The sequence below is a fragment of the Pseudonaja textilis genome, chromosome 4 (assembly GCF_049901715.1).
Source record: "Pseudonaja textilis isolate UNSWEBS1 chromosome 4, rPseTex1.2, whole genome shotgun sequence".
Classification (NCBI taxonomy): domain Eukaryota; kingdom Metazoa; phylum Chordata; class Lepidosauria; order Squamata; family Elapidae; genus Pseudonaja; species Pseudonaja textilis.
The window spans coordinates 43,654,729-43,682,241 of record NC_141993.1 but is presented as its reverse complement, the minus strand read 5'-3'; the positions used below and the strand labels follow the sequence as shown (position 1 = coordinate 43,682,241).

At 39.0% G+C, this 27,513-nt stretch overlaps 1 protein-coding gene across 5 annotated transcripts in view; it reads left to right on the top strand.

Moving 5' to 3' along the window:
• RBM20 (RNA binding motif protein 20) overlaps positions 1–27,513 on the top strand; it is a 92,277-nt gene that overhangs the window by 27,791 nt on the left and 36,973 nt on the right. The window contains exon 1 of one of the 5 annotated variants that reach the window (XM_087932753.1): positions 47–160. The exons of 1 other annotated variant lie outside the window; for it this stretch is intronic. In XM_087932753.1, the coding sequence (XP_087788879.1) occupies positions 144–160 (17 nt within the window). In that variant the 5' untranslated portion in view covers positions 47–143. Of the gene's footprint in view, positions 1–46; positions 161–240; positions 323–8,471; positions 8,550–22,254; positions 22,395–27,513 lie in introns of those variants that run through there. 3 more of the 5 variants (XM_087932751.1, XM_087932750.1, XM_087932752.1) reach the window with 3 other exon arrangements.

Genomic DNA, 27,513 nt, shown 5'->3' with positions numbered 1-27,513 from the left:
CTATGGAAATGTATGCAGCTGCTTTGCCAGTGGAGTATCTATTTTTGACACTGAAACCATTAACAAGCTCTGGCTTTTCTCAGGTCAAGTAGCGGCAACAGAGAACATTAGCACTTTTTCTTTGTTGACAGCCTATCGTTATCATGGCAGGTCACCGGGGGTGAGTAGATAGTTGTGGAATTTAGACACCTAGATAGCGTTGTAAGTTTTGGATTTCTATTTTAAATTTTGCTTAGCTATAGCTGCTATCAGGTCCACAGTAAACCTTATTAGAGAATTGGCTGGGAGAGTGTATGAAAATAACATTAAAGGTTACATCAAGGTATATTTCAGTTTGTTCTTAAACAGCTTTTTCAAAGGAAAACCTGCTAAATATATAACTCTGGTATAAGAAAGTGTTGTTTGTAGAAATTGACAGCTTATTATCTTAAAATAGTCTCCCTTTTTTATCTTGGTAGTTCCTTTGGAAGAGAAATGTTTGCTACAGAAATCCACTAGAATCAGTATAATTTTTTTGATTGGCGATCTTAAATGTTTTACTGGGATAAACTTCATTAAACTCAGTGGGTGAGTTTTGAATAGACACTTGTAAAATTACCAACTGTTGATAGACAAAATGTCTTTATACATGATATGTTTTGTATTCACCAAAAACTGCCGGCAGAGATCAGTAAGCTTATAATTTAAACAAGAAAGAAAAGGCCTTTGTAGAGTACTGTATCTGATGGAGTATAAATTGGTTGCTTACTGTATATAGAAGTCAGATGAAGTGAATCGTATTTCTTAGAAGGATGAATGATAAATAATGAATGATAATAAATATATATAAAATGAATGAAATAATTATATATATGTATGTGTATGTATATATATATTTCAGAGACCAGATATTTATGATGCTCACTATTTGCAGAGCAAAATATTTTTGCTATGTTTGAAATTTGAAATGGATAATTAGCTTTTGTAGGGTTAAATACTAATAAATTATTACATTGGAGAGTTGTATAGATCTGCTTTGTGTGTTTGTATGTATGTATGTGTGTGTGTGCATGTGTGCGCACATTTCACAGAGATTCTTTTAAAATGCTAACTGTAATGCTTAAGCATTAATGAGAAATAATTCAAAATTTAGAAGGCTTGCACCTCTAAAATGAATTGAAATAGTAATTACCGTAAAGGAAGAAAATATACTACTAGTAGAATTAGAAAGCTATAGCAGAATCATTAAATTTCTTGAATTGTAAATAAGGAAATTTTAAATTGTGGATTTTTAATATTGCACGTTGCTCAGGCTTACTGTAAGTGAACTGGGAAGCTATACATAAATGGAAGAAAAACAATGCAATATATATACATTATTTGTCCTCTTTTTTTTATAGATATGAGTAACTTGAGATAACAGTATTTGAATCATTCTGGGGGAAAAAGAAAAGTCTTATTTTTCTTTTCCTATCAGGAGATAGCTGCTTATCTGAGAAAATATAAATTGCAAATTTCATATACATGTTAAATGTAAAATAGAATTCAACCTATTTAATTTAATTATAAAAGGCTTCAGGAATAACAAGAATCTTGTTATTAGTTTGATTTGATTCCTTGTACTGAAGACTTGAACTCAATGGCTTTTGTCTCTATAGTTAGGTCCTTATAGTTAGAGACCTCCTCTGGAACATTTTATATTTTATCGTTATAGTCCAATTCATTACTTTCAATAAAGTTTTAATTTTAATTTTAAGAAGACCAATAAGACTGCTAATGTGTGATGTAATTATTGGGTGTGGTTTAAATGTTCTGTACCTGAATTTAAGATGACAGGCTTTAATCTAAAAATGAATGCGTGCTACTCATTCATAAATGTAGGTGCTCAAATAATGTACATATGCGATTAAAATGTGGAAAATAAATAAATTAATATGGATTTAGACATTGTTATATTAATATGTCCAGGCAATAATTACAATGATTTTCTTTTCTGCACCAAGTTTAACGAGCAGTTGATTTTGTAATATTGTAAGCTATGATAAAAAAGAATCACTAGCAATTTTAAAATAATCAGTGGCAATAATTTTTAAGAATGTTGTTTTTTATTCTCCACCCCCTACCTATCAAAATCATTAAGATTTTACTTGTCTTAAATAAAAACATTTTCTTTGAAAATTAACATTTGAACCTAGTTCAACTAACTTGATCAATATGTCTGATAGAAGAGAAACTGAAAAATGTTTTCCTTTAGTGTAAATATAGTCTGTTTATGTAGGTGGGCTTTTTTATGATTATCACTTCCTAGATCAAAAAGCATCTGATTGCATTAGCTACTACGTTACATATGCCACTGGCTATAATGCACAGACTTTTAAATTGCACACTATGTTTATTCAAAGATTGAGATGGTATTTTAATAAATATATATCAGAACATTTATCTAACATAAATTTGATGGAACTGTAGATGTCAGTGAATTGGGAAATACTTTCCATGCTATAGCCATTGAATTATAAATCTCTGACTTCTTGCTATTAATAGAGTATATCAATTTAGTGTTGTTTGAAGGTTTATTCAGCCATAGTGCAATAGTACTTAAGTATTACACTTTACTTGCATGTCAGACATATTTATATGACCAAATAAAATCTTCTTATGTGCAATAATTGTTTTAAACTGGATGATTCTAAAGAAATAACAAAGCAAATTATTTATTAATATCATATAACAATTATAACTTCCAATTAATTATTGGAATGAATTAAAGGCTGTGAATTGTATTAATAAAATATAGGTAAATATAATACAATGTAAATAGGATTGCACATGTGCTGCTTACTTGATATAATGAATTGATTTATTATACAGCTCCTCAGCTTGTAATCATAGATATCCAAATTTGCTCATGTTTATGTATAGTATTGAGTGCACATTTTAATGGAATTTCTTAATGAGTTTATCATTTTTCTTATCTGATTCTCTTTCTCCAAAGCATTTTCCTTCAGGGCATGCCAAAGCTGCACTCCAGTTGGTAATTCAATGATGCTTTTATTTTCATTTAAAAATAAATTGTTCCTTTTTTATTAGGGCCTAGATACAATGAGATATTGGGTAAATAAATATTTTATGCTGTTTTTCTTTAAAATACTTCCTTATCCTTCAATATCACCTTCAGCAGTCATCCTTAAAAGTCACTGTAATTGAAGCTTCCACATTTGGAGAATGGTTATAGGTGAATCCATCCATCCATCCATTCACCTACCTACCCACCCATCTTATCTATCCATCATAAAATATGAGTGATACTATAATTAGTGTATAAATTATAAAAAATTATGGGGATCAAAGAATCACCTTGCAGAAGCTGGAACAATTATCAGAAAGTGCATAAAGGGTTTAAATACAGTAGGTGCTTTTGAAAAGATACAGGCATGATATGTATTAATGTATTAATTTAATGTGTAAGGCAGTTGACTTCCCAACAGTTCTGGCCAAGTTATGTTTTGTAGATGGGGGAGGGCTGAGGAAGCAGACAATGAATGAGATGAATAATGAAGCAGTATAGAAATGCAAAAAAGTGGGGCCTTGCAGTGATCTTGGCAAGAGGATCCAGAAGGTAAGAGTACAATCTTCTTTCCTTCTTTCCCTACTTCCTTGCCACTCTCAGGAGAATCTGGTAGCAGGGGAGGTGGCAGCAGCTGTGAGCCCAGCACTGACAGGACCCCCTGGACTGAGGAAAAGAAAGAACACAATAAAGATCAGCTGAGGCAGCAGCAGTGGCGGAATATAGTAGCCTCATCATCTCTGCCATGCTGTGAAGGGCTGCCAAAGGGGCAGAGATGGGAGTGGAGATAAATGGATGGGAAGAGTAGAAGCAGAGGCAGTTTGCACAGGACAGGAGAAGATGACTGGAATGCTTTAAATATAATAAGCATGAGGACCAATTGTAAGTCAATTTTCTCAGGCCTAATGAATGATCATTGAAAGAATGGTCACAAAGTGATGACTAAAAATAAAGGTTTCCCCTGTCCAGTCATGTCTGACTAGGGGGGAGCTGCTTATCTCTGTTTCTGTGGTCATGTAGCCAGCATGACTATATACATCGAGGCACCCGGAACACTGTTACCTTATTCAAGAGTATACTTTTCATAATTTCTTGCTATGTGTTGGCTGAGGCTGATGGGAGGTAAAGTCCACAAAATTGTTTGGGACTATTGGCTTACCTCCAGTTGAAGCTGAACCATGTACATGCCATCAGTGATTATGACAAAGAATACAATAAGCAATAGTTCTTAAAGTTAAAATTATGCAGTTAGTTTAGAACAGGAGTGTCAAACTCGATTTCATTGAGGGTCGCATCAAGGTTTGTTTGACCTTGGGGGGCCGGGGTGGGCATGACCAGGTCAATGTCACTTGTGTCGGGAGCACCTGTGGCAGCCTGAGTGCTCTGCCAGGCCCTAGAGTTTGACATCCCTAGTTCCTTAAAACAGACTAGTGTTAAGTAAAATTAAGCAACTATAATCATACAAAAAGATTTGGAATGATGCTCTATTACAATTTTAATTTATTTATAATCACCTTTTTAATTTTTGATTAAGCAGGTTTTGGAGTATAATTTGTTTTCTTTTTCAATTCTTCAATATTAGAGTTGACTAGATAAAGCATTGAGTCATTCTTCTTTCCACATATAATACAGGCTGGCACCGTTTCGCACTCATGACTCTCAGCAGAACTCTGATGAAGCATCCTCCTCCTCACTGCCTGCCACTTTGCTGGGGGAAGGGGAACAAAGGGAGCCATGGACCACAAGGAAGACTGCACCTCCTTGTCAATCTGCATGTCCCCAAGGGCCCCCTTCCTCATTGTTGACTACAATCACCCCACAAACAGCCTTACCTCATTAGAAGGCATACTAACCTCTCCCTATTGTTATTAAGAGGTTTCAGTTTTTGGACTTGGTTGCAAAGCAGCCAATTGCTGCTCAGCTGTCAAGACTTACTGCCCAGCTGATTGGGTGGACAACCAGAGGGAGATGGGAAAGAAAGCAGGGATACTTCTCTCCCATCTTCTCTTGCATCACACAACCTTCAGATTTCTGGGAAGTATGGTCAGAAAGCATGAGCACTATGGCACCACCCAGCAGCCACAACTTTGTGAATAGAAGTAGTGTGAAGCTCCTTGAAATCACACAGAAATTACACAGAAGTACCATATTTTTTGGACTATAAGACGCATTGGATTATAAGATGCACCTTGGTTTAGAGGAGGAAAACAAGAAAAAATAGTTTTTTGTCTCTGCGTGTCCCGTTTTTTCCTTTCCTGGTGTCCAGAAGCACTCTGCAGGCCAAAAACATGTCCGTTTTTGGCCTGCAAAGGCCTCCATCGGTCCTGTTTTTGCCTCCCAAAAATAGGACCCACAGAGGCTTTGGGAGACCAAAATTGGCCCAAGTTCGCTGTATAAGATGCACAGACATTTCAACTCACTTTTTTGGGTGGTGGGAAGTACATCTTATACTCTGAAAAATACAGTAATGTATCTCAGATTTTGTATGCATTCTTTAAGTTAGCACATTTGAGGTACTTTTATTCAAAAAAGTTTGCGCTATGATGAGCTTAGACTTTAGGCTAATTGAAGATTATAGAGAGTTGTAGTAGTATGTAGATAATCCTATCAATAGGTTGTTAAAGAAAGATGAATGCAACTGTTCTGTCTTTAACTTTCTTGGCTGAATATAAAGACAGTCAGGTAAATAGCACAGCAACTAATATTCACCCATCATTGGTAGCAGAGCTCTTAATCTGGAGAAAATTTATAAGAAACAAATGAACAAACAACAATTATCATAAACATATATTAATTGCAATTAAAATAGGAATTTTGTAGCCATCTTTGGTTTATCTGATAGCTTTGAAAACCAAATAGTATTCCAGAAAAGGAGCTGTGACTGAAAGAATACTGAGTCTGCTAAAGTCCAGCCATGTCAGTAATTTCATATGCTCTGAGGAGCTGCTCCACCTTTATTTGGAAGTCTGATACATTGTCAGGACATAAGTTGGCCTTCTGCATGTATTCCCAAGCCAAGTCACGCACAGATAACTTTAAACAAGATAATGTTGCATTTCTTCTCCATGTGCCTTATCCATTCCTGTCCTTAGATTGCATCTTACTTTGGTCCATGTCTGTTACCAGCCAATATTAAAATACCCTTATAAATATACAGTATTTAATAATATTTTAGAGATATAGGGGACATTTCTATTATTTCTGAAACTGGGTTTCACATCATTTAAATTTTAAGACTCTACCCTGATTAAGGTTTCAAAATCTTCTGTTTCCCCCTTTTTGAACCTATTCCATTTTTATATTTTCTACTTACTACTACAGTTGAGCCCAAAATTAAGACAATTATTGTGAATTATGCCCCATTTTAAATTTTTTTTGCCACAATTGTTAAATGAATCACAGCAGTTGTTAATCATGCAGTTGTTAAGCAAATCTGGTTTTCCCATTGACTTCATTTGTCAGAATACAGCTGGGAAGGTATGGTGATCACATGACCCTGGGAGAGTGCAACTGTCACAAATATATGCCAATGCTAAGTACCTCAATTTTGATCATGTGACCATGGGGATACTGCAACAGTTGTAAGTGTGAAGCCAGTCATAAGTCACTTTTTTCAATGTTGTAACTTAAAATGGTCACTAAATGAATGGTTGTAAGTCGAGGAATACTTGTATTCATTAAGAAAGTATAGAAATACATGAAAATGTTAGGCAGTTTTTTGCAATTTTGTGTAATGTATATATTTTGTGAGTATTTAAGCAAGTATCTTCATCCCTTAAAAACAAGCTTTTTAAAATTTTCCTTAATATACATCTAAATATTTTAATTGGAAAACAATCATATAATTTGGGAAACTGCAAAATTTCCTATTTACATATTAGTTCATGAACTGCAATTTAAAACAGGCCATATTATTATCAAATATCCATATAGTAAAAATCATTCATTTTGGTGCCTATTTACCTGTATTAATTATTTCATTTTCTTACCTTTTTAATCTGAGATTTGCTGGTATGAATTTTTTATTTAGATGATAGGTCCTTTCAATTTCTTCCTCAGAAATAGGTTCCTTTTTCTAGACTTAGTGAATTGCCTCCAGGCAGTTTCATTCTGAAGGTTATGAATGGTGTTCGGAAATTATGTTATGGATCTAAGAGCATGTGTAGAAGGATTTAATCCTTCTGACTTTTCTCTAATATATGTGCCTAAAAAGGTTTTGTTCTTAGTGCTTTATTAGCCTAATGATCTTCTTGATGATTGATTTATACCAGATTCATTCCAATGTTCCCAGCTATAGTATATCTGAAGTGAAAAATCATGTGATGCAAATGGGGTCAGTAGCTGTTGTTGACAGATACGTGGTGAGTGGTCTGAGCCTCTGACTGAATATCACAGAAGTGTCCAGAGAATAGCTTCTGCTGCTCTCTGATCATTTGAGAACAGAATGAGATTTGACAAATGTTTCTTTGTGTAAAGGCTGTTTGGGTTATTCCTCATTTGCAAAAATTAAACTCTCTAAAAGATTTGTGGCTTAATACAAAGTAAAACCATAAGACATTACATTTTTAAAGATCCTTATTATATCGGTGAATCTGGTTCTGTAAGCTTTACCATGTGCATACTAACTATACAAAGAAAAGCATAGGAGTAATAAATTAGTTAAGACAGAAACGTGAAGAAAAGTTTTGAAGATGCAATAAAAATACTTTCATTTGCAGAAGGCAATGTGGATTTTGACACAAACAAAGAATTGGCTACAACTGGATTTTTAGAGTAATATAATACAATCTCTGCAGATGAACCAGTAAAATGTTAGCCTCTGAAGATACCAAGCCAGGAATCATCTGAAGATGGGTCAATCACAGGCACCATCGGAAGACTGGAACAGTCAGATGATATTGTACAGCCTCTAAACCAGTGATGGGATTCAAATTGTTTCACCACCGGTTCGGTGGGCATGGCTTGGTGGGCTGTTGCTTGGTGGGTGTACTTTGCCTAATGCCAGCGTGCAGCTTTCCCCACACCAGCTGAGACTTGTAGTGCCAATCAGCTGAGAGGATAAAGAAGAGAAAAGCGCAGGGGCGGGTGGGAAGGCCGATCCTGCACTTTTCCTCTTCGTTTTCCTCTCAGCTGATCGTTGGAGGATTTTTTTCCCCTCTTCTCAGCTGATCCTCTGCTTTCGGTCTGAACCAGTAGCGTACCACCACTGCTCTAAACCCTTGGACTTGGCAAGTAGAATGGAGTACAGAGTGAAGTACAGTTATGCTCCTTGCAAAAGAAGGTAGTAACTCTCTTAATTAAAGACAGCTGGCTACAGCCTTATCCACGTTTCTCCTTTGAAAGCATGATCTGATTTTTTTTCCTCTGGGGTGTCATTCCTGTGAATCCTGCTTGTGCAACTCTTGACCTTGAAATGGCTGACAAACCACAGCTTGCTATCTAAACTTTGTACTGGATTTTGACTACTCTCCTGCATGCTCCTGTTGAAAACAAAATCATCCAGGTAAGCTTTTTTTTCAAGATGCTGTTGATCTACATTTTTCTCTTAGTCTGCTGTTATCTGCTCAAAACTGAGTAAAATTGCCCTTTTCACCTAGCAACTATGTGCATATGAGTTTGAAACTGAAACAGAACAAAATGGTTGCTTCAATTGCAATTCCACTAACATCATTCCTTTCTCTCCTTTTATTTCATATACATTTGAAAACTTTGAGAGAAGTCATCCATTAGTTTGGATTGAGATACTATCTGTATGTTGACATTCAACTGTAGATTACACTCCAGCCTGTCCTTGGAAATGTTGTGGATATTCTGATTTGGTGGTGGAGGCTGTGAACTGGAAGATGTGAAACAGATTAAATCTGAACAGAATCACAGTACTGCTCATCCAGAAACTTTGGGATTGCCCCAAAACAGTGGTCCCAATGATGAGATTGCATATCCTGTAATAGAGGAGGCCTTTGAATTATAAGTTCTCCGAATCCATGCCTTAGAACATCAGGTGAAGGTTATGACTGGGAGAGCCTTTGCCTAGCTTAGACTGGTCTGCCAGTTATGACATGATCAGAATCTCATGCTCTCATCACAGTCTGGCTTGATTATGTCAACCCACACAGTGTGGCTTGGTTATGTCAACCATATGGGGCTACTTTTGAAAACAACTTAGAAACTACAGCTGGTACAAAATTCCCACAGCCAAGCTATCAATAAATGACATTTACTACTGCTGCACAACTTTTATTCTGTGGCCACTAGTAGGTATCTAGGCCCCAGTGTGAAGTGCTGGTTATTAACCCTTTCTACATACTTCTGGGCTATATTGAAGGGTACCTTTCTTTCCTGGTCTGGTCCTGGTCTCTCAGTGAGTGGTGAGGAGGGGTGGTGCATTCATGGACTAGAAGGCTACACTTCTTTATGGTAGCAATATGCTTTAAACTCTGTAGCCACTAAGGCAGTGCCTTTCCTTTTCATAGCTAACATTTCACAAGGTTAAGAAAAGAGTTTATTCAGGATGAGTTATGAACTTCATCAGAACTGCTGCTGTTTTTTGCTTTTTATACTTCTAATGTTTTGGAAGGTTAGTTCACTCCATTTGAGTAGGAACTTTGTGATGTTTTATTATATGTTAGTTTAATTTTATTTCAGTGGATTTTGGTAATATTACAAATATAAAAATATTGTTAATAAATCAATGTAGAGATATATTGGTTGCATCTGCACTTTAAAAAATATCTGTACTAGTAGCTGACCTTCTGGTATTTTTTTTCTGGCTGAGAAATAAGTACTTTTTTATTGAGGACCATAAAAAAGTCTTACCAAGTGAAGTGCTACAGATTAACAAACATATTTCCTATTCCTTTGCTCACATTAAAGAATGTTGGGAATGGAACATGTTATTTATGCCTGAACATCGAGAGCCTTGCATAAAGTATCAAATTAATCTCTATAATAACTTTCATGAGTACAGGAATAAATTTTCAGTTATTTCTTGTTTAGAACTGCATTGAAAGTCTATATTTGAATTAATTTGTTCTTAAGCTATCAGTGGCTGAGTCTTCAGAATAACAGCTCTGTAGATTTGTATATCAGCTATTCAGAAACAAATTATTTCCCTTTTGAATCTGTTTTCTGTGAATAGTTTGTATTCCAGGTTATTTATATCCTGTAATATTTGCCAAATACATGATGTAATCTCCTAACTTGTAGTTTCATTATTAGTTGCAAGTGGTCTTATGTTTCAGACATGGTATAAATGAAATATAGATTTTATGCATTGAAAAGCTGTCAGTAGTGATTTTGTATTTACTTCACTTCTAAAATCAATGTTTAAATTATCCCAGAGCTATTAGAACAGTGATAAATTTGGGGCACATAAGGGTTTTTTGAGTGTAAATCTAGGATTTAAATCCAGTGCTATACAATGATAGTAATGTTGTGGTATATTGTGGCATCTGTACAGTAGGCTAAACTGATTGGTAACACTACTGCTTCTTGGGAAGTGCTTGGATTGACAGTCACAGCTTTGTAATGATGACAGACAGAAATCTGCTGTGTCTGCAAGTTTATCACACCCAATAATTTTTAATGTGAAAACCATTCAGAGAGTATAGCCAAATACTTACTTCTTGGATTAGTCAAAATCCAAGAAAATTAGTATTTAGTAATAACTTTTTGATAGACACATAGAGTTATTACATCATTTAGATTTATTTGCTTCTGGAAGTCTTTCAATTTTTACTCTTTGACTGAATGTGCTTCTTTTGTGTAGGACTTATCTACATTGATCCTATAACATTATTTTTGATGTTATATATAATTCTTCATATATTTCATTTTCGGACTTTAAAGAATGAAACTTAATTATTTTAATTCATTTGCAGAATGAAGGTAAATGTATCCAAAAAAATCTTCAGGTATAAAATTTTTGAAGGGGAATAATTTAATATTTGAAGGAAGTACTGAATATTAAATTGGCAGATGATACCAAATGGATGGAATAGCTTATACTGTATCTTTAAAGATAAATATAAAATTCAGAAATCTTCATAGATAAAAGAAAGAGCCTGGAAACTATAGAAGGAGATTCAATAAATAATACTCATATAAGAATAAGAGTTAAATGCTGTAAATTTAGGATGAAGAATAGTAGGCTTGGCAATAATAGATTAGTAGTTAATGAAAATAAACCAATGCTAAAGGGTGCGTAAATAAAAGTTTACAGTAATTTCCAAATCTCAAGCAACAATAGTTCTATTCTCCTATGAGCTGTTCAGAGCACCCAGTAGTGGGAGGTGCTTCAGTCTCTGCACGTCTAGGCTGGGCTTAATTTCTGGAACACTCCTCCTCCTCCATGGGACTCCTCCCCAGCGTTCCCCAGTTTTGGCTCAGCCTCGTGCTTGTGATTCTTCCTTGGCCCGAAACAAGAAAATTCGTTTCTTTACTAGCAGGTTTGAAAATTGATCAGCTTGTCTTTAGGACTCTTTAGCCTCCTAATCGCATTACGATCTCTTGATGTTGGCTCTTTAACATCAGGCAGTCGGAGATCGCTCACATTACAGGGAAGTGCTGTTTCGCGCTCCAAAGTGGAGGGAGGCTTCAGTGCTGCTCCACACCCCCTCCCCACAACCGCTCTTTCTACCCCTGCCATTCCAACAGATAGCCGCAGAGTTTCTTTCATCTGAACAGTGGTGTGAAATCTTTGCTCACAATGGAGTCATATTGCTTTCCTTCCCCCCTCAGAACACTACCTGGGGGTGGAAGATTTGAATGCTTAGTTCCTTCCACCCTTACCCGCCGTTTAGCCTTATAGGAAGAGCCCTCGGAGGCTACTCCTTCATATGGCGGGAGTTTGCTGCTGGGGAGCGCACCAAAAGGTTAACGGCCAGAGGCCATTTTTTCTTTCAAAAACCACGTGGCTGTATTTCATTTCGTGCTGTGTGAGGTACTTTCTTTCCCAAGCAGAGGTTTCTCTTTAGGAACACTTGGGATCATTATACCCTCGTCTTGTTTTTACTACATTCGAGGCTATTCCTAAATTTAAATTGTTGGCTTAAACCTCACAGCCCAATCAACCCAGTGGCACAACAGCGAGCACCTAGGCCTGTGTCCGCCTGTGCAGGGAAGCTGTTGAAGGCCTCTACCTTTATCAACTTGGGCCTTTAGGCGTTCTCAATTTGGTTGTTTGGTTTTTAAACATTTTAGCCTCATGCTATTTAATTGATATTCATATACATATAGCTATATATATTAAATCATCATCATCATCATCATCATCATCATCATCATCATCATCATCATCTATTCGGTATAATATTTTAATATCAATAAAATATTATTACTGAGATACAACTCATTATAGATAGGTATTAAAAAGAAAAAGAGAAAAGAGGGGGGAATAAAAACATCAGGGCAACCGGTCTGTTCTTAGATCAGGTCCTTGGGCATGCCAACCGCCTTCACAGTATTGAATTAAATAACAAGCATACTATAATTCCTTCAATCGAAATGGCAGGCAGTAACAGCTCTCAGATCTCATCCTTGAAGGTCAAAGCCAAATCTCAGCACAAACCCAAGCAGGCTAAAGGGAATTCTAAAGCTTCAGAAAGGGATTCCAACAGGCGCCATAAAGCATTAGAAAAGCAGATAGATATGTGCACACGGGAGGCGCATAGGGCCTCACAGGACTTTCCCTCCTCCAGTCCAGGTCCGTCTACCTCTTCCAACCCTCCTCCTCCCCTAGATCTCTTCCTGTCATCCAGGCGCAGCTTGGCTGCCCAAAGCCAACAGGCCCAGTTACCTGGAACACTGACCACATGAAGGGCTCCCGAAGCTACATTCACTCCAACGGCTGCCGGTCTTCGACAGGATGAGACTCTTCCAGAGGAGGTTCCAGAGAGGATGAACGCCTGGATGGAGCTGGCAATCCTCCAGGTAATCGCACCAAGTCTTCAACACGCAGTTCTGACCAGGGAACATCATGTAACCACTGATTATGATTCCCAATTGCTGAGGTCATTGACCAGGTCGGAGCAACACTATACCCAGGTACATTTACAAGGAGAAGTGCCCCTCCAAGGGCCGACTGAGGAGGAGGAGGAAGAAGTGGATCAAATTGATCAAATGGAACAGGTTGAATCAGGATCAATACATGACAGCGAGCCCCTGTCGGAAGCAGACCCCTTAGAAAGGGGGATGTCTGAGGATGAGGGCCTTGTTCCCGATCAACCTGTATTTACAAGCTTATTCCGCCCAGAGCTTTTCAGATTTCTCTTGTTTAAGGCAAAAAACATTGTGTGCCTGAACAAGACGACCCCTTCTACCACTCCAACTCCTTCAGAAGAGGGACCAGAAGATCTGATTTTCAATCAACCAGTAGTCGAGGCAGATGTGATCCCAGTTCCTCACATGTTTTCGGACCTGGTACAGAAACAGTGGGCATCTGCAGCAGCGTACCCAGCCCCCACTGGATATGACAGGAAATATTTCAATTTGGCCCCTGATTTCTCAAAATTGTTGAATACTCCCGAGGTAGACAAACCTATAGTAGGATTAGCGTCCTCCTCCATTCCCAGTGAAGCACTGGAGGCATTAAAGCCAGAGGAAAAACGGGTCGAGCTAGTCTTATGAAGGGCCCATCAGTCTGACGTGTGGGCCATCAGAGCAGCCACGGCCGGCTCCTTCTTTACCTGTTCTTCTCTCAGATGGCTCTGCCTCTTACGGGAACATGTCCCTAATTCCAACATTAGAGCTCAGCAAGATATTGCTAAACTTATAGCAACCGCTGAATTCTCAACTGACGCAACTTATCACGCTGTCAGGTTTTCAGCCAGGGCCATTTCTTCACATGTCACAGCGTGACGCTTACTATGGTTAAAACATTGGCAAGTGGACTTTAAGCACAAATGCAAGCTGGCTTCATCTCCTATTGTGGGAGACAGACTGTTTGGCCCTTCCCTTGATCCGCTACTAATTGAAACCCGAAACAAAAAGAAAATTCTACCTTCCCTTTTTCGGAAGTCAGATTCTAGAAACCCTCAGTCCTTTTGGAGGGAATCCTTTCGGCCCTTTTACCAGGGACCCTTTTCACCCAGATACCAGAGACCCCCATCATTCAGACCAGGGCAACAGCCAGACAGGTCCGACTTCGGGGATAGGAGCAGAAGGGGTGGTCAATCCAAGGGATCACTTTGAGGAGCAGGAAACAGGTCTTTCCGGCATCCAAGATAACTCCTTGGATCCTACTCCCATTGGCGGACGCCTTAAATTATTTGCGGACCAATGGTACTCCTCAACGCCTGATTCCTGGGTCAGAGACATGATCAGATTTGGTTTTGCACTGGAGTTTCAGTCCACTCCCCCAGATTTTTTCATGTCATGCCCTCTTTCCAGAGATCCGGTTAAATGTAATCTCATGGAAACAGCTATCTAACATCTACTGGACATATGAGCCATCCAACCAGTAGCCACCAACCAATGAGGACAGGGTTTCTATTCACATCTTTTTGATGTTCCCAAAAGTTCGGGGGTGGGGTGGAGAGCAATATTAGATCTGAAACATCGCAACCGTTTCTTAGTATATCGCAAGTTTATAATGCACACCCTGCAATCTATCTTACTTGGCATCAGAAAAGGTGACGTCCTTGCGTCTATAGATCCGACAGAAGAGTACTTACATATTCCTATTAGGCCTTCCCACTATAAATTTCTGAGATTCTGTTATAATAATCACCATTTCAAATATGTGGCCCTTCCTTTCAGATTAGCTTTTGCCCCCAGGACCTTCACAAAAGTTGTCACAGTTCTAGCTGCTCATCTCTGTGATATCCCTGTACGACTCCAGTGTTACCTTGATGACATCTTAATTTTGTCATCTTCCAATCTTCAAGCAGTCAGAGATACTCAGAACACATTACAATCCCTACAACAACACGGGTTCTCAATAAATTGGAAAAAGAGTCATTTAGCACCATTGACTTGGTTAATCCATCTGGGGGCAGTCATAGATATGGTGGAGGGCAAAGTTTACCTGTCACCAGATAGACTAAATAGCATTCAGCAATTAGTTAAGGAGATCAGGGGTCTTAAGAGGGAGTCCCTAGCTGAACTATCAAAATTGTTAGACAAAATGATCTCATGTATATCTATCATCCCTTGGGCCCAGCTCCACACTGGATCCCTCCAGTGGTTCCTGCTCCCGTACCAGTGCTCCAGCCAAAGCAACTCCAAATACAAAGTCAAGGTACCATCAAAGGTCCTCATATCTCTCCTCTGGTGGACCAGACCAGTCATCAACAGAGGTTGCCTCTTCAAAGAGCCACACAGACTTACCATCACCACCGAGGCCAGCCTGTTTGGATGGGGAGCTCACATTCAATCGCTCACAACCCAAGGCCGCTGGTCCACCATAGAACAGTCGTGCAGCATAAACTGGCTGGAGCTTCGAGCAGTACACCTGGCTCTCCTCAGCTTCCTTCCACAGGTACGCAATCAACGCATACTAATATTGACCGACAACGTAACAGCCAAAGCTCACATAAGCAAACAGGGGGGCACACAGTCGAAACACCTCCTGCGGGAAGCAGAGCGCTTGTGTTGTTGGGCAGAGAGCGACCTACTTTCCATCAGAGCAAAACACATTTCGGGTCTGTCGAATACACAGGCAGACTGGCTAAGCAGGGCCATGATCGATCAATCGGAGTGGTGCCTCCATCCGACCCTGTTTCAAGAGGCGGTCAGGAGATTCAGGCAGCCGGTGGTAGACTTGTTCAGTCCCCCCCCTCAACTCTCAGCTCCCCAGATTCATTTCCAGGTACCCCTCGCAAGGAGCGGAGAGTTTCAATGCGCTCCACTGCCATTGACCCAAGGGTCTTCTGTATGCATTCTCAGCACTTCCTCTGATCCCCAAGGTCATCCAGAAGCTGCTGGACAAGAGGGCAGAGCTGCTGCTAATAGCTCCTTACTGGTCCAGACGGCCATAGTTTGCAGACCTCTGCAGTCTATCCTTATCAACACCATGGAGAATTCCGTCGGACAGAGTTTTGCTAACCCAGGGACCCCTTCAACATCCAGACCCTCAGTGGTTGCACCTGACCTCTGGTGGTTGAGCGGAGACATTTGAAGAGCGAACAGTTTTCCGACAGAGTTATCGCCACCATCCAAGCTGCCAGATGCCCCTCAACGACTCGCATCTACAATGCCACGTGGTCCAGTTTCTGCAAATGGTGTACTAAGTCTCAAACTGATCCCATCTATCCACCAGTAGTTCAAATTGTAGAGTTTCTACAAGAGGGGCTTGATAGGGGATTATCACCTAATACGTTGAAAAGGCAGGTGGTGGCCTTGGCATCGGTTGTCATTTCTGAGGGTCTATTGTCTCTTTCTCATCACCCATATGGAGCTTCCTTTGAGGAGCCACAAATTTACACCCACCAGCGGTTCACCGTTATCCCAGTTGGGACCTTAAGGTCCTCGTTGCACTCACTAAGTACCCTTTTGAACCCTTGAAATCGTCAAGTCTCCAATTTCTGACATATAAAGTAGTTTTCCTTGTAGCGATCACTTCCGCTCATCGTATTTCGGAAATGGCAGCTTTGTCAATCAGAAAAGACCTTTGTGTCTTCCATTCTGTGGTCCTTCGTCCTGATCCTATGTTTATACCCCAAATTAATTCGGTGTTTCACAGGGCACAAGAGCTGATACTTCCTAACTTTTGTCCCAGGCCATCTCAAAGGTTGGAACTACAATGCCATTGGTTTGATGTGAGGCGAGCGTTGCGAATATATATTCACCGCACAGCGACTTTCAGGAAAACGGAAACTTTATTTGTGTCGTTTCAGCCAAACACTCAGGGATGCAAGGTCTCTTCCACAATAGGCCGTTGGCTACGGGCTGCAATAGTGAAAACATATCAGACTCAATCACTACAGGTACCAAGGGGCATAACAGCTCATTCAACAAGGAGCGCAGCAACATCGGCAGCATGGGCCATGCAGGCACCAATAACTGATATTTGTCGAGCCGCAACCTGGGCCTCTCCATCGCCCTTCATTAGGCATTATAAAATAGATGTGTTTGAATCCACTGAGGCCTCCTTTGGCAGAAGAGTTCTGCAATGGGTCCACAGGGACCAGGAAAGAATTCCAAGCCAGATGGAGTCCGTCCAATAGGACAGGCCAAACTTTGGTATGTCCCACTACTGGATGCTCTGAACCGCTCATAGGAGAAAAGGTGTTGGTACTTACCTGATATGTCCGTTCTCTTTGAGCTGTAAAGAGCATCCAGACCCACCCCTTTTTTCCGTCTGGTGGGATCCTGTTTCAGCCAATGAATTGTTAAGGCGTTCAGGGCGAGTGGTGTTTATTCTCTCGCCTTCGCCAAAACTGGGGAAGGCTGGGGAGGAGTTTCATGGAGGAGGAGGAGCATTCCAGAAATTAAGCCCAGCCTAGACATGCAGAGACTGAAGCACCTCCCACTACTGGATGCTCTTCACAGCTCAAAGAGAATGGGTGTATCAGGTAAGTACCAATGCCCTTTCTATTTCTATGCCTCAAGTACTGTATTCCGTTGTGGGCACTATTCTTTTGAGAAGCATTCAGTGTGATATTGTAATTAAAGTGATGAACAATAACTGGGGATATCCCAGGTTACATCTGTCTTCAGCCATGGAAACTTCATGGCCACTGACTTTCACTCAGCCCATCTGACCCTCCTGAGCTGGTGATTTGTTTATATGTGTTATACTAAATCAAAGGTAAAATAAATTTACCAGAAAACCATAACTTTGTTTATGGGAAAGATCAGTCATTATCTGCTAAGACTGAATTGGATTGGACACATATTTAGATTCAGCCCCACTCTATACTGTCTAATTATTCCAGGTACTGTGTCTGTTCCTTTAGTAATGGTGGGATAGCACTTTTAATATAGCCATTTATAATAAAAAAGATAAATTGAAAATGCATCAAAATCTTGTTTCTGATATTAGATATACATGTAAAAACTGATTTTGTTATATAGATTTGTGCCAAAGTTAGTATACACTGATGTCTTCTATTGGCACTCAGAATCTAACACAGGGGTTGCCAAACTTTTGGACCTCCAGGATAACCAAATTCATAATTTAAATCCCGTGTACCATTAATATGAATCCAACATGCTACTCGCTGAAATGCCTGGACTCCGACTGACAGGAAGGGATCCTTCAGGCACTTAGCTTGACTGCCTGTTTCTGCAGCCTTAAATACTCAAAAAGAGTCATTTGGATCTGTTTCCCACAGAAAACAAAACACCAGGATCTCTCATCTCTCTTTCTCCCCTTCTCATCTCTCTTTCTCTTTCCCTCCCTTTCTCTCTCTCTCTCCATTTCTCCCTCTTTCCCTCCCTCTCCCTCTCCCTTTCTCCCTCTTTCTCTTTCTCTTCCCCTCCCTCTCTCTGTCCCTGGGGGTGGGGGTGGGGAGAAAGGAACCTCTGAACTGGTGCTGGGTGGTGAGAATCTGATGTCTGGAGGCCAACGAGCCATGTGCTGAAGACCAGATGGTTGGCGGGAGGTGGGGCAACAGGGGTAATACTGGTGGTGGAAGGACTGATACACATGGGAGATCGCAGCATCGGAGCCCTTCCCAGGTGTTCCATGGCCTGCGAGGGGGTGGGGGGAAAGGAACCTCCAAATTGGTGTTACCTCCTGCCTCCTGCCTCCATGCATTGAGGTCAAGCAGCTGCCAGCGATACTCTCAAGTAAAGATGTTGTGAGGGGGAGGCTCAACCCCTCTCCTCAGGAGCTTCTCTTTCTCCTCACGAGAAGCGCTCACACGCAAAGTGCTCACCGCCCCTCTGGCACCCGCCAAGCCTCCTCCTTCCCACTGATATGTGAGCACTTCTGGTGAGGAGGAAGAGAGGGTTGAGCCTCCCCCTTGCAACATTTTCACCTGAGGGCATCTCTGGCAGACGCTTCCTGCAGCTCAGGAGGTCTGTGCTCTTTCTCTTGCTGCTCGGTCTCCTTGGTGCATAGAGGCAGCAGCCATAACATGGGTTTGCTAGGGAGACTGCAGGATTGCCCCACCTCCCCGCCAGCCATATGGTCTTCAGCACGTGGCTCGTTGGCCTCCAGACATCAGATTCCCACCACCCAGCACCAGTGCAGAGGTTCCTTTCTCACCAACCCCTCACAGGCTAGGGAGCACCTGAGAAGGGCTCCGATGCTGTGATATCCTGCATGCTACCCTACTTCCTTGTGCTGCTGGTATCACCCGTTGCAGACATGGGTGCGCTGTGGTCCATCAAAATTTTCTCATGGACCACCAGTGTGCCACAGCATTCTGGTTGGTGACCACTGACCTAACATATTACTCCACACTTACTTACTGATGATCAGTCCAAATAACAATGCAAATTCAAAATTAAGAGTGGCCAAAAATATGGAATGATATTTAAAAAATTAAGGAATACGGGTAGACCTGAACTTATTATCTTTAATGATCATTCATAATAACAACAACCTTGGAAAGGATGCCATAAATGTTGTAAAAGGAGTTTGTTATCCTTACTCCATTCAATATTGTTCCCTCTTGATTATTCTCTAGTTTGCTAAATTGCATTATACAGTGTATTTTAACAATATTTACTGTCTTTGTCAGGTCTTTGTGATTTGTTTCCAGTCTGAAATTTCCATGTGATATAATCACAAATGTGTGATTGCTATTCAGTGGTAGTGACTTTGAGCCACATTTGAATGTTTCCTGAATTTTGCTATGGGTTTCAAAATTTTGGGTACAAGTTGCTTCCTTTTACCTTACCCTTGAATATTTTTTTCTCTTAACATTGGGATTCAACATCTACCTAGGTAGCTTTTCACCATGACTACCAATGCCTTCTGATGAGGCAAATCATACACTCAGAATGTTAATATATCTCTTAATGCACCTGTTAACTGATCTCCCAGACTTGGTACCCAATGTAAAATGATTTGTTATTACTATAAATAGAAGTGTTCACATACTAGCTCGTATCCTAGTCTTGAGCCTAAATATAAAGGTCAAATTGTCTGGATAAGTGTCTGTAAATAAAAAAAGTATTTCACTGAATGATCATTGTAGTTTTGTATCATTCCTAGATTTTTTTCCAGTTCTTGTAGTTGGTGTGCATTGTACCAATAATTAATGAATTAACATTATAAGTCTAATTTGTGGTTTTTTTTTATCTAAAACGTAAAACTTTTGATAGTATCTTTTTGATACTGTCTCTTAAGTTTTTTGATCTCAGTAGCTTCATGTTGTTCCTTTTAATTGCTATGTTTTTGTGCTACTTTTGAGTCTTACTGAGAGACCTGCTGATTCAGTATTTGCTGCTTTTAAATACTTTATTCATTCAGTTGCTTTTGATTGATTTAGCATGGATTCTTACTATATTTGAATGTTTCTATGTAGTTCTCAAAGCAGTAACCTAAAGGATGAATTGACCCAATCAGCCCAGACTAGCTGGGATATGGCAGGCAGCTATTCTGCTTGCACACACCTAAATGCATGGGAATGTTGATACATTCTAACTAAAGCCATTGGGCAGGTCACTTTCCACTTCTACTCCACAGTTGTAGCCTCTTATGAGAAAGCCAATTACATCCCAAGTATGGGCAAGCTGACATCTTCAGAATATTTTTTTCCAGAGAGAAACCACAGCTGCGCTCTAGTATATGTAGAAGCTTAAACCTATTAACTAGTCTAGCTGCTTTTTCTAAGTTTAGATAAATTTTGTCTAACCTTATTTATGAAACCTCCCAACAACCTGTGGTTCACTTTCTTCTCCTGCATTGTAATTGTGAAATAAACTAATCTGAATATTACAGTCATGTGATCAAAATTTCATGTCACCCTGTGGTGAGATGCTGGTCCCTAAATTTGATAAATAAATATAACATTTCAGTGCTTAGCAGCCTAAACACCCTTACTACCGTAGTAGACATTTAGGTTCCACCAACTCACTATTTCCTCCATCATCTCAGCTGTTTTGGATGCCCTGAGCCTCCCACCAGCCCTCCACCCTGACTTTTGTTTGCTGTGCCAGCCTGCTGCCTCCAGCTGACCTTTGCTATCTTCTTCCTGCTTCTAATGAGAAGCACCCAGGTTGGTGCTTCTCAAGACAGCTGCTGGCCGTACCAGGTCTTTTTTCTGAAGCCGCATCCAGCTTGTCCAAATTGTGTGTGGCTTTGAGGTGGCAAAGTGAGTGGACCTCTGGGTCAGTGAAGCACAGGGCTGGCAGAGGCAGTTTAGTGCAGGGTGGCCAAAAGAGCAGATATAGAGGAAGATAGGCTGGTGGGGGAAATTGGCAGAGAAGGCAGTCCCTGACCTTACCTGGGCTATAAATGGAAGGATCAAGTCAGGAATGACTTGAAAACTGGGTAATATATTACATAGCATATGATGCACATCTCTCATTTTTAAGAAAAGATTTTATGACATCAAAACCATTCCTCCCCATAAAAACAAGGCTCGACAAATATCAAGTGTGCACTGATTGGCTTATGTTTTTAAACCAGACATGAAATATAGATTCGGAAAAGTCTTGAGTTTATAGTACTTATGTAGATCTGTTTCTCCTAACTGCTGCTGCTGAGGAATTCTTGGAATGCAATTATACTTATTTGATAAGTAGCTAATGAGTGATTTGAACATTCTGTTCAATAATAGAGAATTGAAACTCTGAAAATGAACCCTGATTTATTTTAGAAAATACTGATGTTTATAGATCTTTCCTGGTGTTACAGAAACTGCAGTAATTAGCATTGGCATGTAATAGACAAAACATTCCTTTATACCAGGCAAATTTTACTGTTCTTTTTATCCTGCTGGTATGCAAGATTTGTTGTTGTTGTTGTAAATGGCTTTCTTTGTGCATTAAGAGAATGAATTTAATCTTTTTATTAAAAATGTGAAATTTAACTTATTCACTTATTTTCCTTGAACTGGGCAGTATGCACTAAAATGCTCTAGAAGCTCATAAAAATAGTTGTTTTCAGATTTAAATCATATATAGATATAAAATATTTAGTATTAAATAGACTATATATATAAAGTTCTTTCTATCTCTCAATAAAAAATTACTCTGTTTTGAGTCAGCTACAATTTGATTTACTACTGCTTCTGAAATTTTCCTTTTTACTTCCTTTTTGGGTTTTGGGTATTGTAGAAGATACAAAATTCTGGTTCTTGTTGGCCTCAACCATTGTTAATAGATACTATTGTAGTTTGTCTGTGATGTTGTCTCTTGATCGTCTTCTAGGTTTGTCTTGTGTTCTTTGACCTTCTCCTTTTTGTGTACATACCTGGTACAGTATGGAATTCCACAACATCCTCTCCAGGTAAGCAGACCACTTTATTTGTTGTTTCTGTTGGTTGTTTAAGATTGGTTCTATGCCTATTCGTTCTCTTATGGTCTCATTTTTTATTTTATCTCTTTTGTTCACTCCAGCAGTTCTCCTCAGACATCTTATTTCCATGATGACTATCTTTTTTATGTTTTATTGTAAGTGTCCTGTTTGGTACTGGCAACCTAGGGCGGGGATAATATGCTCTGCATAAGATGTTTCTTTGTGCTGATCAGTAGGTACTGCCCAGGGGTGGGATTCTACAGGTTCACATCTATTCGCTAGAACTGGTTGTTAACATTCTAAGCAATTCTGAGTACTGGTTGTTAGAAGGAATTACTGGCCTAATCCTGTAAGGAAGGCAGGAAGGAAACATTCTGGTGTTGCTTACAGAAACTGCCTCTCCATTAAGTCTTATTACATTCTTGGCAGGACTAGATTTCCTGTCTCTGGAACTTCTCTGGAGTTTTTTCCCCCTCCTTTGTTGGTACTTTGCTTGTATGGAGTGACCATTCAAAATCACAATGGCACTAAAAAAAGTGACTTATGACCATTTTTCACACTTACGACTGTTGCAGCATCTCCACAGTCACGAGAGGCCAGGCGAGGAGATGCGTGCCTTGATGTGAGTGATGTTGAGTTGGCTATGCCCAGCCAGTCACATGACCACCAAGCCACACCCACCAATTAAGCCATACCCAAAGAATCGGTTGTTAAAAAATTTGAATCCCACCCCAGTACTTCCTTATGTTGTAGGAGTGGAGTAAGCTATCCCAATATGTGGTTCGCCTTACTACATCATATATTAATCTCTTCACCCATTTTGCCATCTTTTGTGAATGTTCTTAGATCTTTGAACTTTGATACTTGTTTTATGCTTCTTCCTTCTATTGTTATGTTTAGTAGAAGATCAGATATTATATAGTTGAAAAGATACTAGAAAAAGAGAATAAGTTTTAATCAGAAAATATGTGTTTCAGACAATTAAGTAGGAAATCTGTTCTTATTTCATTCATCAATTTGCAAAACTAAATGAGATTGAGGGGACTTTTACATAAGCGCACACACACAAAGATAAAGTATAGACATTGGAATTATTTCAATAACTAACAGGCATGTTCTTTCTTGAAGAGCAATTATGCAATCCATTGAGTATTGTCTCAGTCAGGCATCTCCCTCTAGTGGTGGACATCCACTAAATTCATACTTTTGGGTCCATTATGATTAGTCATTTGGATTATCAAAACTTTGTCTACTTCAGTCTTCAATTAAGTATGCAAGTCAGAAGTAAAAGTTAAAAACAAGTAAAAGGAAAATAATTGTTAAAGTCTTCATCTAAAGTTAAAGGCTTATTGAAAAAATGTTCTTAATCACTTTCTAAGTATCAGAATTATAGGAACTGACTGTGCCAAAATATTAATTAATTTATAATAAATCAGACATTTAATATAAATCTTTAAAATTAAAAAAAGATGCTGAGATTGTGTTCCAAGAAAGAAGAAGCTATTTAAGTCATTCACCTTTTGTGATTGTATTATAGTAAAGTCTAAATAGGGCAACTTTGCAGGCATAATTTCTAATATGAAACATTTACTAATGTTTATTAACACTATAGAAAATATCTAAGTCATTTAACTTCCATTTTTTTTCCTGTTTCATTCATATTTAGTATCAAAGTTTTTTGGGAAGAGAACTACTTACGGTCTGTTTGAAAAACAATGAGAAAACCCAAGTTCTGCCATTTTTATAGCCATCCTAGCATTGGTCATAAAGAATATAGCTCTAGTTATAGAAGTCAAGAAATTCCATTTCCAACTTCCAACAATGTTAGTTCCAAGATTGCAGATAGCAATCTTGGCTAATCTTGAAAAAGCTAAATATTGATAAACTTGATTAATATTAGAATTGAAGACTGACCTCAAGGTTATAGCTCAGCCTGGGAAGCTGTGGGGGGGGGGGCGGGGGGGAGAAGAAGCCTGAAATAAGGTGGCAACTAAGCACTTCTGTATTGCATGTGTGATTTGCCTTCAAGTTACGGAGCACAAATTTAATACTCCAGCATTTGCTTTTAAAATCTATAATTTCGTTTATTCTTTTACTGAAATTATATGTTGTCTTTTAAATTGGAATTCTTTCTTTAGGATTCTTTAAATCATTTCTGTGCTGTGGTGTTAATACTGAACATATGTTATGAATATCAAGTGATATTACTTGCTATTTACACTCAGTGAATCTAACATAGTAAGAATGGTATGCAGAAACATGTGACCTGTCTTCTAGATGTAGCTTGGAGTTTGAGCATAAGTTTTTTATTTGTTCAGTCAGGGGAATATTGTAAATAGCATGCAGAAAGCAGTTATAATATGAATGGAATTTTATAGGAAAATATAAGTATTACATAAAGTATATCTTCACTGTTGTTTTTCTTGTGACCAACAAGATATTGCAATTATTGTATATTACAAAACACAATTTTTGATTATGTCATCTTATCTCTGTAAGCCCTATTTCAGAAATCTGGAAACTCAGTCAACAAACACACTTACTCACAGGTTTGGTGAAAAGTAATTTATTGTAGATTGTTTCCTTCCAGTGGGTAAACAACGGCAATCCCAAGCAAAGCCAGCACTGAGAGTGAACGCCTCCCAGCGCCTTTTATGCTCCATCCCCTTCCCCTTCCCAAACTAGCATCTGCCTAACTAATTAAGCCCATGCGCTGCCGCCCCACAATCCTAATCACATCTATATCCAACGCCCAGAACACACCTAACCCTGAAGTGCTAACTCATAAGCCAAAGAAAAGGAAACCACAATAAGATGAATTCCCACCCTCGTTGCTGGAACATAACACAATCCTTACGCCCTGCATTTAAAGATAGTTCAGCAGGAACTTGCAGTGGATCCACATCGTTACTCTCTGTAACTGGAACAGCCAACAGTCCCGTGTTGTTTCAGCGAGGGGAACAGCTAGTCGAGTAGAAGGCACAGATTTGGAGACTTATCTCCTACTCCCTATTAGGTGGCTGGCAATATGTCGGGCACGATCAGTGAAGCCCGACAATCTCTTGTAAGTTCTAGAACTGAAATAGAAGAGAATAGAATTCTTTATTGGCCATGTGTGATTGGACACACAAGGAATTTGTCTCTAGTGCATAAGCTCTCAGTGTCCATACAAGCAACACATGATAAATCATGATCATAATCATAAAATACAATAATCATAATCATAAGATACAATATTAGTGATAATCATAGGATTCTAAATAAGCAATCAACATAAATCATAAGACACAAACAACAAAGTTATAGTCATAAGAAGCTAAGGAAATATGTAATAGGACAGATGAAGGATTATAGTAATACAGTCTTATTGGCAGTTTGACATCTCAGGGCATAAGACAGTATTGTGGGAATTAGTTGTTTAGCAGAGTGATAGCATGGGGAGGAGGGGGGAAACCCTGTCTTTGTGTTTAATTGTTTTGGCATGCAATGCTGTATAGCGTCATCTTGAAGGAAGAAGTTGAAACAGTTTATATCCAGAATGTGAGGGGTCTAAGGCTTGTGCAGTATACAGGTCCTCAATGGAAGGCAGGCTGGCTGCAGTTATTTTTTCTGCAGTCCTAACTATCTGTGGAACTGTGCGTCTGCCTTGTTTGGTTGCTGTGCCAAACCAGATAGTTATCGAGGTGCAAATGACAGACTCAATAATTCCTTTGTAGAACTGTATCAGCAGCTTCTTGGCAGCCTAAGCTTTCTGAGTTGGCACAGAAAGAACATTTTTGTTGTGCTTTTTTGATGACAGAATGGATGTAAGTAAGTATCCATTTTAAGTCTTGAGATATTATAAAACCTAGAAACTTGAGGGTTTCTACTATTGTTAACTGTGTTGACCACTATTGTAACAGGTGGTAGAATAGGAGGGCTTCTCCTAAAATCTACTATATTATCTCTATAGTTTTGAGTGTGTTCAGTTCAAGAGTGTTCCAGCCGCATCACAGGGCTAATTGTAAAATTTCCTGTTTGTATGCAGATTTGCCATCTTCTCGAATGAGACCAATCATTGTTGTATCATCTGCAACCTTCAATCCTTTAACAGAGGTATCCTTTGAGATGCAGTCGTTGGTATAGAGACAAAAGAGTAATGGAGAGAACACACAGCCCTGGGGGGCACCTGTGCTAATTGTACAGGTATCTGATGTGATTTTGCCTAGCTTCACCTGCTGCTTCCTATCTGTTGGAAAGCTTATTTTCCACTTACAATAGATTCCTATATTATTTATAATACAAGAGTGTGGTGTACTGGTTACGGCATCAGGCTAGAACCTGGGAGACATGAGTTTATTATTTTAGTTCATAATTTACATTTAGGAAATGAACTGCTTGAAAATCTCATCAATTATATTCAAAGTTATTTTGTATTACTCAGATTGTTTGACTGATTATATAATTGTTGAAAATCCTCAGAGAATATTGATTTTATGCATTTGCATTTCTGTTATATATGAACAAAGCATACTGATTAATATTAATGTTATTAGCAAGTTACACTAATAATATATTTGTATATGTTTGGATAATGGTCCTATTTTTTAGAACAGTGAAATTAACCAAGAAATATTCATGCTTTTAAAAATCATTCCTATAAATAACATATATCAGAACACGGCTAACCCCCAACCAATCAGAACACAACAAACCCCCTACCAATGAGAACACACCCACCCAATCAGAACACAGCCAAGCCCCACCCAATCAAGTCCCACCCACTGGCAGTTAAAGGAGGAAGCAGCTGCAATCTCACATTACTCTGAAAAGCACAGAGCCGGAGACAGAAGCCTGAAGATGATGAATGAGACTTCATCAAACGTTGCCTAGATACTTTGAATACGCGGAAAACCGAACAACAAAGATATATATATATATATATATATACATACATATATACATATATACTATCTATCTATCTTTGGTTATTCAGGTTTTCTCCCGCGTAAGATTGGAAGTATCTAGGCAACGTTTTGATGAAGCACAGTGCCGAAGGCACAAGCCTGAAGATGATGAATGAGACTTCATCAAAACGTTGCCTAGATACTTCCAATCTTACGCGGGAGAA